This window comes from Neopsephotus bourkii, unplaced genomic scaffold, assembly GCF_033783945.1.
Source record: "Neopsephotus bourkii isolate Nb327-2 ecotype Australia unplaced genomic scaffold, CSIRO-AGI_Nbou_v1 NB_168, whole genome shotgun sequence".
NCBI lineage: Eukaryota > Metazoa > Chordata > Aves > Psittaciformes > Psittacidae > Neopsephotus > Neopsephotus bourkii.
This window is the reverse complement of record NW_026900684.1, coordinates 3,092,263-3,106,230: the sequence shown is the minus strand read 5'-3', so window position 1 is coordinate 3,106,230 and position 13,968 is coordinate 3,092,263. Positions and strand designations below refer to the sequence as shown.

General features: G+C 40.0%; 1 protein-coding gene across 3 annotated transcripts in view; it reads left to right on the top strand.

Annotated features, from left to right (window-relative positions):
• Positions 1-13,968, top strand: part of ASAH1 (N-acylsphingosine amidohydrolase 1) — a 1,168,835-nt gene extending 1,154,867 nt beyond the window's left edge. For all 3 annotated transcript variants that reach the window (XM_061371382.1, XM_061371389.1, XM_061371394.1), the window contains 13 exons: positions 2,432-2,478; positions 2,674-2,764; positions 3,939-4,025; positions 5,288-5,366; positions 6,278-6,352; positions 7,083-7,128; positions 8,563-8,707; positions 9,817-9,871; positions 10,078-10,159; positions 10,785-10,916; positions 11,150-11,273; positions 11,838-11,894; positions 12,557-13,968. In XM_061371382.1, coding sequence (XP_061227366.1) covers positions 2,432-2,478; positions 2,674-2,764; positions 3,939-4,025; positions 5,288-5,366; positions 6,278-6,352; positions 7,083-7,128; positions 8,563-8,707; positions 9,817-9,871; positions 10,078-10,159; positions 10,785-10,916; positions 11,150-11,273; positions 11,838-11,894; positions 12,557-12,646 — 1,110 coding nt within the window. In that variant the 3' untranslated portion in view covers positions 12,647-13,968. The remainder of the gene's footprint in view (positions 1-2,431; positions 2,479-2,673; positions 2,765-3,938; positions 4,026-5,287; positions 5,367-6,277; positions 6,353-7,082; positions 7,129-8,562; positions 8,708-9,816; positions 9,872-10,077; positions 10,160-10,784; positions 10,917-11,149; positions 11,274-11,837; positions 11,895-12,556) is intronic.

The following is a 13,968-nucleotide window of genomic DNA, read 5'->3' as shown; positions in this document are numbered from 1 at the left end:
CTCAGACAGCATTTATTGTTCCTCTTCCAGTGTCAAACCTCTGCAGAGGGGAAGATCTCACTGACCGAAGCAGTAACTCCATAGCTGTTCATTTCAGGCCAGTGACAAAGTGCCTGATAGCTTTTCTGTTGCTGTAAGAAAGTATTTTAGGTGTCTCTTAATCTTTAACTTGCAGGAGAAGTTTGCAGTCAGTCTTCAGCTGATTGCAGAAGGCAGTGTTTTTTTGTTCACAAACAAAACATTTCTAGTTTTCTGGTTGTCTTGACATCTTTTTTAATTACTGCTTATGTGCCAGCATATAGTAGTTTACCTAAAGAAACTGTTAATAATACTGGCTTTCATCAGATATCACAAGCAATGCTAGCAGTTTTGGAAGGTATATGGGTTGGTTTGGGGATTCTTGGTTTCTTTAGCTTGCTTTATAGACAGGTGAGAAGTCTAAAATCACTGACATGTAAAGAGGGAACATTTTCTCTGTATCTTTCCCATAACTCTTCCTTTAGCTGTTGCTTTACCCACCTTTTTTGTGGCTTAGGTTGCAAAGGGCTTGCAAGATAAAAATAGCTTCAAATACAAGATTAAAATCTCAGGAGTGACATAACATTTGGCACGTGGAACACCACTGAAAATCCTTTGAAATCAGTTTGCATGGTTGCCACTGTTTCCTCTGAATACACGTGGGGTGTACAGAAAGATCGACTGAACTTTCATCCACTGCAGAGAATTTTTTGTTACAGGCTTTGTCTCTCAAGAAGCATGTTCTGACAGCAGGTATCTCACGAAGGTCCAGATCTGTGCATCCGTTGCACTAGTGTGTGTATGTAATGTCACTTTTTCTGATTGACTTTAGTATTGCAGGGTGAAAAATTTCACAAGACAGTTGCATTAGTACTGTTAAGCTTTTGCTTGCCTTTGCACAAAGACTCTGACTTTTGTTGCCTAATTAGTCATCTGATACCCACCCCCTATCCTCCTTGTTTTGAAACTTCCTCATTTTGAAAATTAAATGGCCTCTTCTGTTTGACCTTTTCTTCCAGCTATGCAAAGGCTATAACTGCAGTACGGCGAGATCTAGGAAACACACACAGCTGCTGGTCCTATACCTTCGCTTTGTATGTAGGAGAACCAAAATTCATCCCACGCTTTTTCTCAGCAGCTGGAAACAATACAAAAAGAGAACACATGATAGCACACAGAAACCAGTCCCACTTTCAAATTCCTGTTTCTAGTTGCAACAAATTATGCCAGTGTTTGAAGCTCGTGACATTGTGTAAGGCATTGTGTTTTCAAGATTAATGCATTAAAAACAGATAATGTGGTGAGCCCGAAGAGAACATGGACTTTAGTTAGCTTTTTTTGTCCAGATAGATACGTAGCTACTAGACATGTTGTGTCAGTTTTTCATGGAACCAGAATGCATTATAAGGACGCATAAGTAATATAGTTAGTAAAGCAAAATAAATATTGGAAATCAAAGTCTGTGTGGGGAGTGGTGGAATGATCGCTAAATACTCTTATTTCTATTCTGTCTCCCAAACACTTGTGTCTTGGAAGGTTTTGTATGGAGTCCTGGAATAGCATGTGTACCTTTCCTTTTTCCTAGTGGGACATACTGTGCTCTTAGTTGCTTACTGATCTGTTCTGATAGCTTGGGGACCAAGTCTGGTCTGTTCTCGACTGGCTTGAAGCACAAGTGTGGCTAGTAGGCATTCACTTGTATTTCACTGCATAAAACATGAGGCTATAATTGTGGCATATATATGCATATGTTTACATATGTATGTGCATGCTTTATGTGATTGATGGGAAAACATCCTTGCATTCACTTTGAGAATGCCTATATACAGTCCTCAAACTTTCATTTGTAAGTAGCTGTGCTCGCAGGAATGAAGGTAACTAGTTTTTAGTTATATTCCTGAAATGTGCCTCTCATAATATGTAGCAGCAGTTCAGCAGCACTTTCCCACACTAAATAAGAAGTCATGCTATGTAGCTCATTGCACTGAGTAATTTGCCCAGGGTTCATTGTGCTTTCTCTGCTGCAGCTGCACAATGCAGCTTAATGCTAAGCATAGTTATGAATGATGCTATAAAATGTGATTATGAGCAAACTGGTCAATGCTGAGATTTAAGGTTTCTGAGCTTGTCTATAGAATATGCTTATTCAACTCTTTGTTGAATCACACGGGGTAAAAATGCATCTGTATATTTATGGCAAACTTGTGCTTGCCTTGGACTAAGCTGTTGTTTGTCCCCTACCTCTTGTGTTCTCCTCTGCACCCTTTCCAAAGTCCCAAGACTCTCTTTATTATCAACTCATCAGGAACTGAATTAGTTGATAAGTCCTAGAGGTTTAATTCAAATCTAAGGCTGATAGAGTAATAGTGTTTTTACTAAGAAGCTAAATTGTAATGGTTTGCTGTCTTTACAGTATGGAGAAGAGTGCAGGACTAAAACATACCCTCCTTCAGGGCCAACGTAAGTAATCCGATTCAGCGTGGCTAACAAATGACAGAAAAGTAGTGATTCGCAAGTCTGAACAGTTTTGGGGTTTTTTAGTAACTTGTTCCCTTGCATCTCTAAAAAATGCTAGTTACAGGTGGGAAGCACCTGTTTTGTTAAATGTTTTTTCAAAGCCTCCTTCAAATATAAACTTTGGTACTTATCTTTCAGGTTCAAAGGGAACATACCCACGTATGTCATAAATCTTGATTTACCTCCCAGCAAAAGATGGGATAACTTGATGCGTGACAAAAAGACACAGGTATGAAATTCAGAGCCTGCTTTGAATCTTAGGAGGTATAAAAGAAGCTCATGGCCTGTACTTTGAAAAAACGTTTGGAAAGGAATACCTGTGTCAGAGTCCTCTGAAAAGGATAACATTTCTACTTGACTTTTTTATTGACTCTAGACTAAAATAATTTCTTGAGTAAAACTTCATTCTGTTCAGCTCTTGAGCTTGCAGTATCCAGTGTAGGGGCACAGACGTTTAGAGAAATAGAAACTGGTGCAGGATAAAGCAGGCTTTCATTTATCAAAGCCCTTTACTCATGAAGCAGTACAGAACAAAGAGGGGAGGAGTACACAAAAGGGACAGCCACAGCAAAATGAAACAGAGGCAGCATCCCTTCTCTGCACATCCCTGCTTCTCTCAAAACACTGCAGGAGATGCTGAAGTGGATTTCCTGCGCCTTTCAGGGATGCTGCTTCCATCACTGGTGCTTACAGAGCAGAAATCATTTTTAAAATACTCAAGACTATTTCAGACTGTTTAGAGCAGTTTCTTCTGAAGGTTGCTGGAAATTCAAACCAGTAATGTTTAATTTCTCAAAAAAGGCCAGGGATTTTTGCTATATCCCTGCTAACTTTGACCTTTCAGCTCTGAAGGCCAGACAAATTCTACTTACACTGTAGTATTTATTTGAAGTGCTGGAAGATTCAGGTTTACCTTGAATTCTGACAGGTTATATCTCTCACGTACTTTGGAGTTAGATCACATGGAGTGGAACTCTATTTGTGGCCATTCACATGTCACAGATGGAAAGCATGTACTTCTGTAAGAAATATATTGAGTCTTTTTGGCTTCCAGAACATCAGTGCTTAAGTGAAGAGCTTTTAATTAACATTTTTAAAGAGAGAAGAGTGCAGCGTATTAAAACGTGATCAAAGGAGCAGAAGACAAAGATGGCTTTTCCTTGTAATTCTTTTTCTCTGGTAGAAGTACGCGTCAGAGCTAGTTGAGAAAGCTATTTGAATAAAGGTTGAAGAATGACTCTTTAATGAGGAGTTGGGGGTGGTTTTCTCAGCAGGAGCACAACATTTAGCACTTCCCTTAAATACATATTTTTCACCAAAATGATTTTTTGCAGGAGTTCTGTTAATATTGTAGCAATCCTAATGCTTCAGATGTACTCAGTAAAAGCTCTTGTTCTTTTTAGCTGAAGACTGTGGTCCAGAATATTAAAGATATAGCAAATACCTTCTTTCCCAGTGGCAAAGTTGTTGACATAGTGGATAAGAAAATAGTAAGTATTTTCAGCTTAAGAATTTTATTACCGTATGCTCGACTACCAGAATTGGAGTGCCGCTAAATCTGGCAGTTAAGTATTTCATGAGTGATAATTCTTCCAGAACAAAAATGGTGTTTCAAAGAGTTACTCTGAAATTTTGCCTTCTTGCCTACTCTGAACTACTCTGAAACCATCAAACCTAAAATGTACACATCTCTGCCTCCTCTGATTTTTTCTAAGATCTTTTCAAGTTTGGATCAGTCAGGACAGACATATGCTACTTATGAAATCAGGACATTGCTGTAGCAAAACACTTCACTGGAATTCTCTTTGCTATGTTCAACTGCTTTTAAACGGTAGCATAAAATCAGGTTCTGAAAACTGTCATAAATACCTGAGTAGAGGGACAACTGATCAGGTCTCACCTTACAAACTAATTTGGTTCTGATTAAAATAGGCTTGGGCATGAAATCAGAACAGGGGAACACAGTGTAGCACTAGAGACAGCATAAGGTCAGATCTGTCCCCCATCTTTATTCACAGCAGCCTTAGGTCACACTGGCCATGCTTCATTTGTATCCCTGTGTGCCTGAGCAGGGCTGATGTGAAGGTAGCATCTACAGTAATAATGCTTCTGTTTGAAAGGTGGTGATTCCCAAAAAGTCAAGCTGAGTTCTGGTTGAGCTTCTAGCATGTAGGAGTCCTGCACTCTGTTCTGGCTGCTGCTGCTAACAATAATTAAGATACTGTGCTAATCTCTGTTATCACAGTATCACAGTATGCTAGAGATTGGAAGGGACCTCAAAGGATCATCTAGTCCAATCCCCCTGCCGGAGCAGGAACACCTAGATAAGTTTACACAGGAACGTGTCCATGCGGGTTTTGAATGTCTCCAGAGAAGGAGACTCCACAACCTCCCTGGGCAGCCTGTTCCAGTGTTCTGTCACCCTCACTGAGAAGAAGTTTCTTCTCAAGTTTAAGTGGAACCTCTTGTGTTCCAGTTTGTACCCATTGCCCCTTGTCCTGTCATTGTTTGCCACTGAGAAGAGCCTGGCTCCATCCTCGTGACACTCCCTCTTTGTTCACACATCAGTATTTTGATAAGTAATAGTTTTTGCTTTCCCCAGTTGCATACTTGTCATCCTCAAGTTCTACAAGCTGCAGAGGAATTCAGTACTCGGTACTTGCAAGAAGGGTGTACTACTGGGGAGAGATTTTTTTTAAGTAACAGAAGAGTATTGATTTGCACAAACAATGTACAAAACTTTTCCTTTCAGGTTCACCTGACAGCCACACTTCCTTATCCTTTCAATGAAGAACTTAGAGGGATTGCAAATTCATCCGGGATTCCTTTGGGTAATAGTTTCCAGCACTCTGCTAACATCGTGAAAAGCCAGACTCATATAAAATCAGTATGCGTACAATCTGCCCTATAGTTGTAGTCATCTGTGACTATAACAAATAAATTATTAATGAAGTAGATAAAGCAATCAATTGCATGTCAAACTAAATGAAACCAGAAACAGTATTTTGGAGGAGAATGGCAAGAAATCACATAAGCCTTTCATCAGGCTGGAAATTCTCTGTAGAGATGTAGCTTCTCACTCCTGAGTTTTGGGAAATGGAGCAAGTTTCAGTTCCTGTGTGCCAGAATTCGGGGGAAATGCTTCATTCTCATTGGTTTCCCGTTCAGCTGTATGGCTGCTGTTGACATACCAAGAAGGCAAGGCTTAGTTTCATGCTGTGCTTTCTTTCACTTGTGATCCTTTGCCACATCCTCCTGCCTTCCTTCCACACTTTGTGAAAAAGAATGCCATTCCAGTGAGAAGTAGACACTGAATTCTTCCAGAATTGTGACAGATAAGGTCCCTAGACCTACTTCCACTGCTTCGCCCGTACAGGAGCAGTATACCTGGTGCTTATCAGCAGCTCTTCTGTGGAAGAGTGGTACATAGAGTACATTTCTTCTTTAAAGTGAATTTTATAGCTTGTTTTGAAGTTTCCAGAGGAGGAAATAGCAATTACTGTCAGTTTTCTGTATAGTAAAGCAGAAGACCAAAGGATTCTGATCCTTCTGTTTGCCTTTCAGGAAGCTCTTGATTTTGGTGAAACAGTCATTTCAATGCTCAAATGAGATTTAAACCAAAATTCTTAAGAAAAATATCATAGAATGTTGAACTTTGCAGTATATTTTTTCTTACCTTTTTTTTTTTCTCTGTTTATGGCAAAAGTTTCAGGCTATTGAACTTTGTTTCTTTTTGTTCTAGGGGAAATTGTTATTTTTAACATCTTTTATGAAATTTTTACTGTATGTACATCAATAGTGGCGGAAGATAAAACAGGTAATGCAACCCAGAATTTACATAAGAATCCTATATGTAGGAAAGGGTCTGGGTCAATTAACACAAACATAGTCCTTCTCAACTGCAGGCAAGAAGGTCTGGTAGAAGAGACTAAAAGCAATGATAATAAAAAGGTATTCTTGAGAAGAGAGCAAGAGATCACAGTTGTCTGAGGTTAAAAAAAAGAGGAAAAAGTACCCTCAAGGATTACAGTAGCTGGGATTTGTTTTTCTAGTGGAAGGAAACACCAGCCAGGCACCTGATACTTTCTCAGTGCCATGAGGGATTCTAGTGCAATCTGTTTGGCATCTAGTTCCTAGATACTGCTTATGAAAATGGATAGCCTGTTCTAAGAAAGAAAAAGACTTGTTCTGTTACTCAGTTCTGCTGCCCTTGTCTGTACCTGTTCCAGCTCAGGAAATGTCTATGGGGTTCTCAGAGGGCTTATGAACATCTCACTTTGAGAGGAAGCTCAAGGTAGTAGCATTGCATTAAGATAATGTGGAAAGCATCTCAGGCTGAGATGGACAGCAGTTTACAAGATTACTGGATTTCAATTATGGCAAAACACTTTGTTAATCCAACCGCCCCCCCCTCCCTCTTACTGGGCTTATGAAAAGTGCAACTAGACAATGGTATTTTTCCTGCTTATTTATTTTCTGATTTTCTAAGCTGAAGTTTATGTCTCTTTCTTTAGAAAATTGTATTTAATTTTTTTATTGCTATACAGGGAAGCTGTACCATGCCAGAAACTTGGATTTTGGGCTTTTTCTTGGGTAAGTAACCACACTTTCCATTATTTGTGTTTGTTTATTTTTAAACCCAAAGAGAAAGCTGAACTTGAAATTTCTACATGCATTCTTTGAGTGTAAATGATGAATTGGGTGTTTGAACTGTGACAAGTAATTCTGGATTGCAGGTTGTGAAAAAAGGGCTAAAAAAAAACCAACAAAAGAGTAGTTCTGCTGATCTTATGTCAAGCTACTGCAAGTGTGTCAAGAATGACTTTGTAAAACAGTTGTGTTCTGTGATACTTCGTGTTTTCTCAGCTCCAGTTAAAACTGTCACTAACCAAAGAAAGGTCCATGTAGCCGTATCTCCGAGGCATGGTTTGTTCTTTAAATGGTGGGACAGAAGCACCAACTGTAGTGTATGCAAAGAAATGTGGATTGGATTGAGGCTTGGTTTTGTGGTTGCTTTTTTTTCACCTAAATTCTTCCCTTAGTTACTGTACTGTGCTCTACTGGCACTTCCCATCATTCATGACTATGACTCAGAAGCCAGTGCTTTGTACTCCACTGATCTGACATTATCATTCATTTGGATATAAATTCTAGTTTGGTGCCCAGGGCTGGATTCTGTTCTTTTTCGTTTCATACCTTGTGATCATGTAGTTCTATTATCCCAGTATATTGTGTAATGTCACACATCCAGACGGCTCTCATTGCCCAGATGGAATTTAAGTGTCCATCTTCATTAAGATTCTTACCTGCCTATCAAAAACTCTTAATGTTGTCAGCTGTGACCTCACCTATCCCCTATCCCTTGGTTTGGCTTGTGTTGAAGTTCTCACACTAGTCAGAAATACTGGGAACACGCTCCCTGAAAATTAAAGCAACTTCCAAAGCTGCTCACAGAACCTGATTGTTTCCACAGAATTTAATGGTCTGCTAAGTGCACTTTAGCACCCTGTAGCCTACAAACTGTTCTGGCTTAATTTACAAACTAGACTGGGGCTTCCTTAGGGTAGAGCAAATCCAATAGTGTGTGGTTTGTTTTCTCCCTTTGAAAAGTCAGGATTTGAGGGAACCGGATCATTCTGCTGCAGAACAAGCTGCACATGCTTTCAGAATACAGTAGGTTTGATGTCAGAGGGAGTACTTGTAGCAGCTTCCTTTTGTCAGCAGGAATAGAAGAAAGCTGTGTGTGTCAAAGCAAACCAGCTGTATTGGGTGTGCTGTTTAACACCGAGTAGTGCATATGCTCTTGGTTCAAACAAAACTTGGTTCTTTTTACTGACTGCTTTTGCATTTAGACCTCCTAATTGTCCGTTGCTGATGCTGCTCCCATAACTGCTGAGCAGTGGTGTTGGCTGACATGAGTAAGATTAGAGGACAGGTATCACACACAGGAAATCTGTGTGCTGTGAAGGGAAGTTTTTAAAAGCTGCTGAGGGAGGGAGGTTTCAAATGCTGTACTGTCTTCTGCAGGTGGGATGTTAAAAATAACTCCTGGACTTTAACTCAGGAGCTGAAGCCCATAGTGGTGAACTTGGACTTCCAGAGAAACAACAAAACAGTATTCAAATCTACAAACTTTGCAGGATACATAGGCATGGTGTCTGGAGTCAAACCAGTAAGTAAGGGGAGGGAGGGTTGTCAGTTTGTTAGTAACACTTTGGACTTCCTTTTAAGATGTAAATTTGCCTGCTTTCACTCTCTGCCTTGGGATGGTTTTTAATAAATGATATCTTAATTGTTCTGGTATACTGTATAGCTGTTTGAAGAAAGGTAAAAAACCCAATGCCAGACGTTGAATTCTGACTACAAACAAGAGTGAGCACAAAGAGCTCAAGTGGTTGGAGTTTCTTGCTAGCAAACGGATACTGCTGTGATCCCAGAGGTGAAATGGCATAGCTGTGCTATTTTAATTCCTTCTCTAATCCTTGGAAAAGGAGTCCTACATTGCAAGTTTTTTTTATTATTTCCTTTTTTAATAGGCCCCTGAAATTTGGGGGTTATCTTAAGTCCTTATAAAACAGTTGTGGAGAATATGCCAAGGTCTCCAGCTTACCACAACTCCTTCTTTCCTGCATGCTCTGGCTTTTATCCTCTATAGTAGGTGGCCCTTTTTGTAGCAGAGCATTTCTGGCATAAATCCCTGCATTGTATCCATTTATTTTTTTACTGGTCAAATAAACTGGGAGCAGTCCATTCTGAAAATGATCCAGTGTAGCTGAATTCCACATTCCTTCAAAAGAAACTAGTTGGACTGGGATTTGAGTTTGCATTGCATGTTGAACTGCATACATCTGCATGGCCATGTGAACAGCAATAACCTATCAGGGTGTACTTAGCACTGTGACTGAAATACCTACCTTCAAACTGAGGCAATATTCGGAGGTTTGGGAAGAAGTTAATATATAGTAGGGGAAGGAAAACTGGTAAACCTGTGATGCAGCAAGGACCAACAGAAAAATGTCCACAGGCTTGACCTGCTTAGCATAAAAGCATGGTTTGCTGGGTTGCTGTGCCAGACTGGAAGACTATGAATTACCATTTCACTTCCTCAAGCAGTGGTCAATTAGTTTCTTCTCTGCATGGGCTTAATCTTGCAGCCCAAAGGGGAAAAGTCTAGTGAACAAGAAGCTCAACTGGTATGTGAATTGCAGTGCTACCCCTTGTTTATTACTGTCATCAGTGGGCTGGTGATAAATGGATGTTGACTTGTTTAATGCTTTTCAGGACTTGTTCACTCTGACAATGAATGAGCGTTTCAGTCTTGATGGTGGTTATGTTGGTGAGTAATGCTTATTCCTTTCACTATTTCTGTACAAGTTCTCCAGACCTTGGGCATACCGGTTAGCTTAATAAACAGGCACACAAATGGTGAAAAGATTACAGATGAAGAAGATAAAACAGAGTTCACTTTAGAGGCTGTGAGAGTGAGAATAGCATGTGTGAACCTTCTCAAAACAAATTATTGTAACCAGTGCTGTTTTGCAGGAATGTTCGAATGGTTTCTTGGTAGAAGAGATGGTATGTGGATGGGCTTTCTTACAAGAACAGTTCTAGAGAATGCTACAAGGTATTTCCCCCACCCACTCACACTCAATATTCTGCTGCTTTAATCTACTTTGCTTTCAACTGGCGTGAACATCGTAGATCTATCTAGTGATCTTATCACTTGGTATCTAATGATACAGATACCTTCCTAGAAGCCTTAACATTAAATAGTTCTGTTTTTGCTGGTAGCCTGGAGGAGGGAGAAGCATCACGTATGATTCCTTAGAGCTCCTCAAATTGTTTTCTCTGATGTATTTGTTCCAATGAACCTATTGGCATCTGAGTGTGTAACAGCAGCATTCTGCATCAAAACACATCTGAAAGGGTTTTTTTAGGAAGTAAACAGCAACGAAAGCTCTCACACAGTAAATGAATTAGATGGAGTATGACACAACATGTACATTTAAACCAGGAATAAGATGACGAAAAGTGTAGAGCACCTCCCAACAACCATACTTTAAATACAAAAGTGAGTAGAGGTGCTTTGCTTAAATGCATTTCTTCATTGTAATACAACCTTCTCATATGTGCATGAAAGGGAAAGAAAGGTGCAGCTACTGAACTGTTCTTGGGTCTGTGAAACTCCTTTTTCTGTACTTCAACCATTTATGATGTTTAATAGTCCAGCACTACTTTGTTATCTGCAGTTACCAGGATGCAAAAGACAAACTGGCAAAAACAAGACTGCTGGCTCCAGCTTACTTTATACTGGGTGGAAAAAAATCAGGAGAAGGGTGTGTGATAACTCGTTCCAGGACAGCCACTCTGGATATCTGGGAGTGAGTATGCTTGACCTGACACCTGACTTGGCTTTCCAGAAGAGGATAGGTTCCAACAATAATTGCATCCCATGTTTCTCATGACTGCTATTGTCCAAGAACTCACTTCAGCATTGTCAAAAAATTCCACAGGAACCCAAAAAAAAAAAAATCTGCCTGTATGTAGTATGTACTATATATGTACTTACTATATACTTAGAGAAGCAAAACACAAACATACACCTCTTTTCCAGCCTTGACATCCAGAAAGGTACGTGGTACGTCTTGGAAACGAACTACGATCGCTGGAAGCCTCCACTGATCTTGGATAATCGTAGAACACCTGCAATGAAATGCCTGAACCAGACAACACAAGAGGTAAACATCTTCCCAATACCTCTTCTTGCTGCTTTGAAGCTCCCAGGCTTCAGTACTGATCTGACACCGGCAGGAGCAGTTGGGGCATTTGCAAGCACAGCTCTAATAACAAAAGTGGCTAATGGTTTTGTGGCAATTTGTCTGTGCTCCTGGGTAATGAAGTACCAGCTGCTCTTCACACAAATGGGTTTTAGTTTTAGAGTTTCTCTTCATGTAGGTGGGTTTCCCTCAAGCATGTTCTGCAGCTGCATATGCAGGAGGTTAAACAGGAGATACTTTGAGAGAGAGATTTTCAGTGTTTCCTGGGCTGTTTTAACACCAGTGAAATGCAAACACATGCTGTCAGGCAGCAAACATTGACACTCAAGATGTCCTGTGCTGTACTGAGATCTAGTCTGCTCAGGTTTTTGCAACCCATATTCTCCTGATCTCAAGATGTACAAGTACGATGTACTCTTAAAGCTGTATCTTACTAACTATTTGAGCAATAAAGAAGTTACAGGTTTGAGCATTTACACTTACAGGTTAATATCCCTTACCATCAATGTATTATTTTCTTTTTAGAACCTCTCCTTACCAGCAATTTATGACGTTCTTTCTACAAAGCCTGTCCTCAACAAGGTAATGCTTCTATTTCTGCAGAAGGTTTAGAGTGGGGGGCAGACCATTAACCTACTGTATGTCTAAGGAGGAGGTCACAGTGGTACATTCAGAGTTTTTTAGGTGAAAACGTGCATAAAAGTGAAACAAATTCCATGCTTACTTTGTAAAAGCAAAAGGTAATTGCTGTTTTCCAGGGGCCCTACACCTTTAAAACTCTGAGCAGGCTGAGCCCTTTTCTCCTAGCAGGCTCTGGTTTGAGGCAGCATTTGCGCTATGAACATCTGAAGGACCCTTCTAACCTGAATTAACCTGTGATACATGCCTTTATAAGTAGCATGGAACAAGTTACTATACCTCATGGTTTAGGGCATATTACATGCACATTTTTCTTGCAACACAAGATGTTTTAGTCTGAACTTGAGGTGTTGGTGTTTGGAGGGGGAAGGACTAGAAGGATGGGAAGAGTTTTTGAATGGTAAAGTTTAGTTACTGTATTAAGTGGAAGCATCATTCTTGGCTGAGGACACAAGCTGTGCATACTTGCATGTTGTTGACTGAATAAGATAAATGCTCATTTTAAGTTGAACTGTTCATCTAGTATCAGAGAGAGTTTTTCCACTAATTGCTGTAATGAGGCTTTTTCTTTCCCTTTTCTCTGCTTCCTCCCACCTGCCTGACAGCTGACTGTGTGCACAACGCTGATGGAGGTGGATAATGGCCATACAGAGACTTACCTGCGGGAGTGCCCAGATCCCTGTAGCCCTTGGTAGTCCTCTACCTTTCCTATGTTGGAAGCTGCTTGTCAGAGTTGGAGGTCATCCAAGAAAAAGTAATTTTGGAAAGATTCCTTAGACTCCTCTCTTCAGAAATCTAATGGCTACATAGAAATGTCAATGAGCTTCTAACAGTGGGGGCCCCGCTGTCACAGTGGACTTTCTTGCTTTCTGACCAGCAGTTGTGCTGACAAGAAATGTATACTAATGAATGTCTGGTTTGATTTCAGCCATTTCTGACAAATGAGTTCAGCAGTTGGCTCTAGATCTCTTCAGTCTTGGCAGTGTTCTTGGTTTGGTTTGTTGTTGGCTTGTGGGTTTGTTATTTTTTCTTATTTGGTTGGGGCTTTTAGACTTCTAAAGCACACAGGAGTTAAAATTGCACTTATCGAGCACGAAAAATACTGGGTGAAAGAAGGCCATCTGGAAGGAATGAATAACAGAACCGTACCCTAAGCACTTTAAGCTGAATTGCTAGTGTTCTCCAGTGTAAGGATATGTCAAAGATAACCTGTTATAAAATAACCTACCAGGTGTCATACCTACTCACAGAAATGAGGTCTTAGGGCAATACCTAAAATGAGATCTGAGCCAAAAAAATGTCTTTTCACTAATGTAAGGATATTCTGCTGAAGCTCCTTCTTGGCCCAATAACAATTTTTTAATACGGATTATTCTGTTGTCTCAAAAAAATAAATACTAATACAGTAAATATTGTTAAGAACTACTTTATTTCACCAAAGAACAAATGCGCTGATTTTGTACCTCAGTGGCAGTCACTGTGCGTGTTACATAGCGCATGGCAAAAAAATCCCTGCCATCATGCAATCACATAACAGTGTGAATTAGATCAGGGGAAAATGCCTGTATAGTGTGATACGCAGCTTCTGGGACATTTGATTCATATAAAGCAGTTAAACCAAGTCAAATAATACAGTCTGTACCATTAAGAGCATATCATGTACTTCTGAGGTCGCACCTTAATCTGGTAGGGGGTTGTTCAGGTTTATTTGGAATTAGTTGTGTAACAGCCATAATCAAATTACTTTGTCATTTAAAAATAAGTAAGTTTACTTGCTTAATGAGCCCTGTCCCACTTTAGCATATGTGGAGCAAGGCAGTGTAGGCTATTTACAGTCATTAACTAATGAGCTTTTGGTATGTCCCTTGTGCAAGACAATCCGCGTTTCCACACTGGAAATTGCTTTACAATTGCAAAAGCACAGCTAAATCCCGTGGATGTCTGTCCAGAGCCTGAATGCCTGTGCCTGCTGTTGACTAAAATAAACAAAGCTGTTTAGAAACGAAAAGCCCAACAA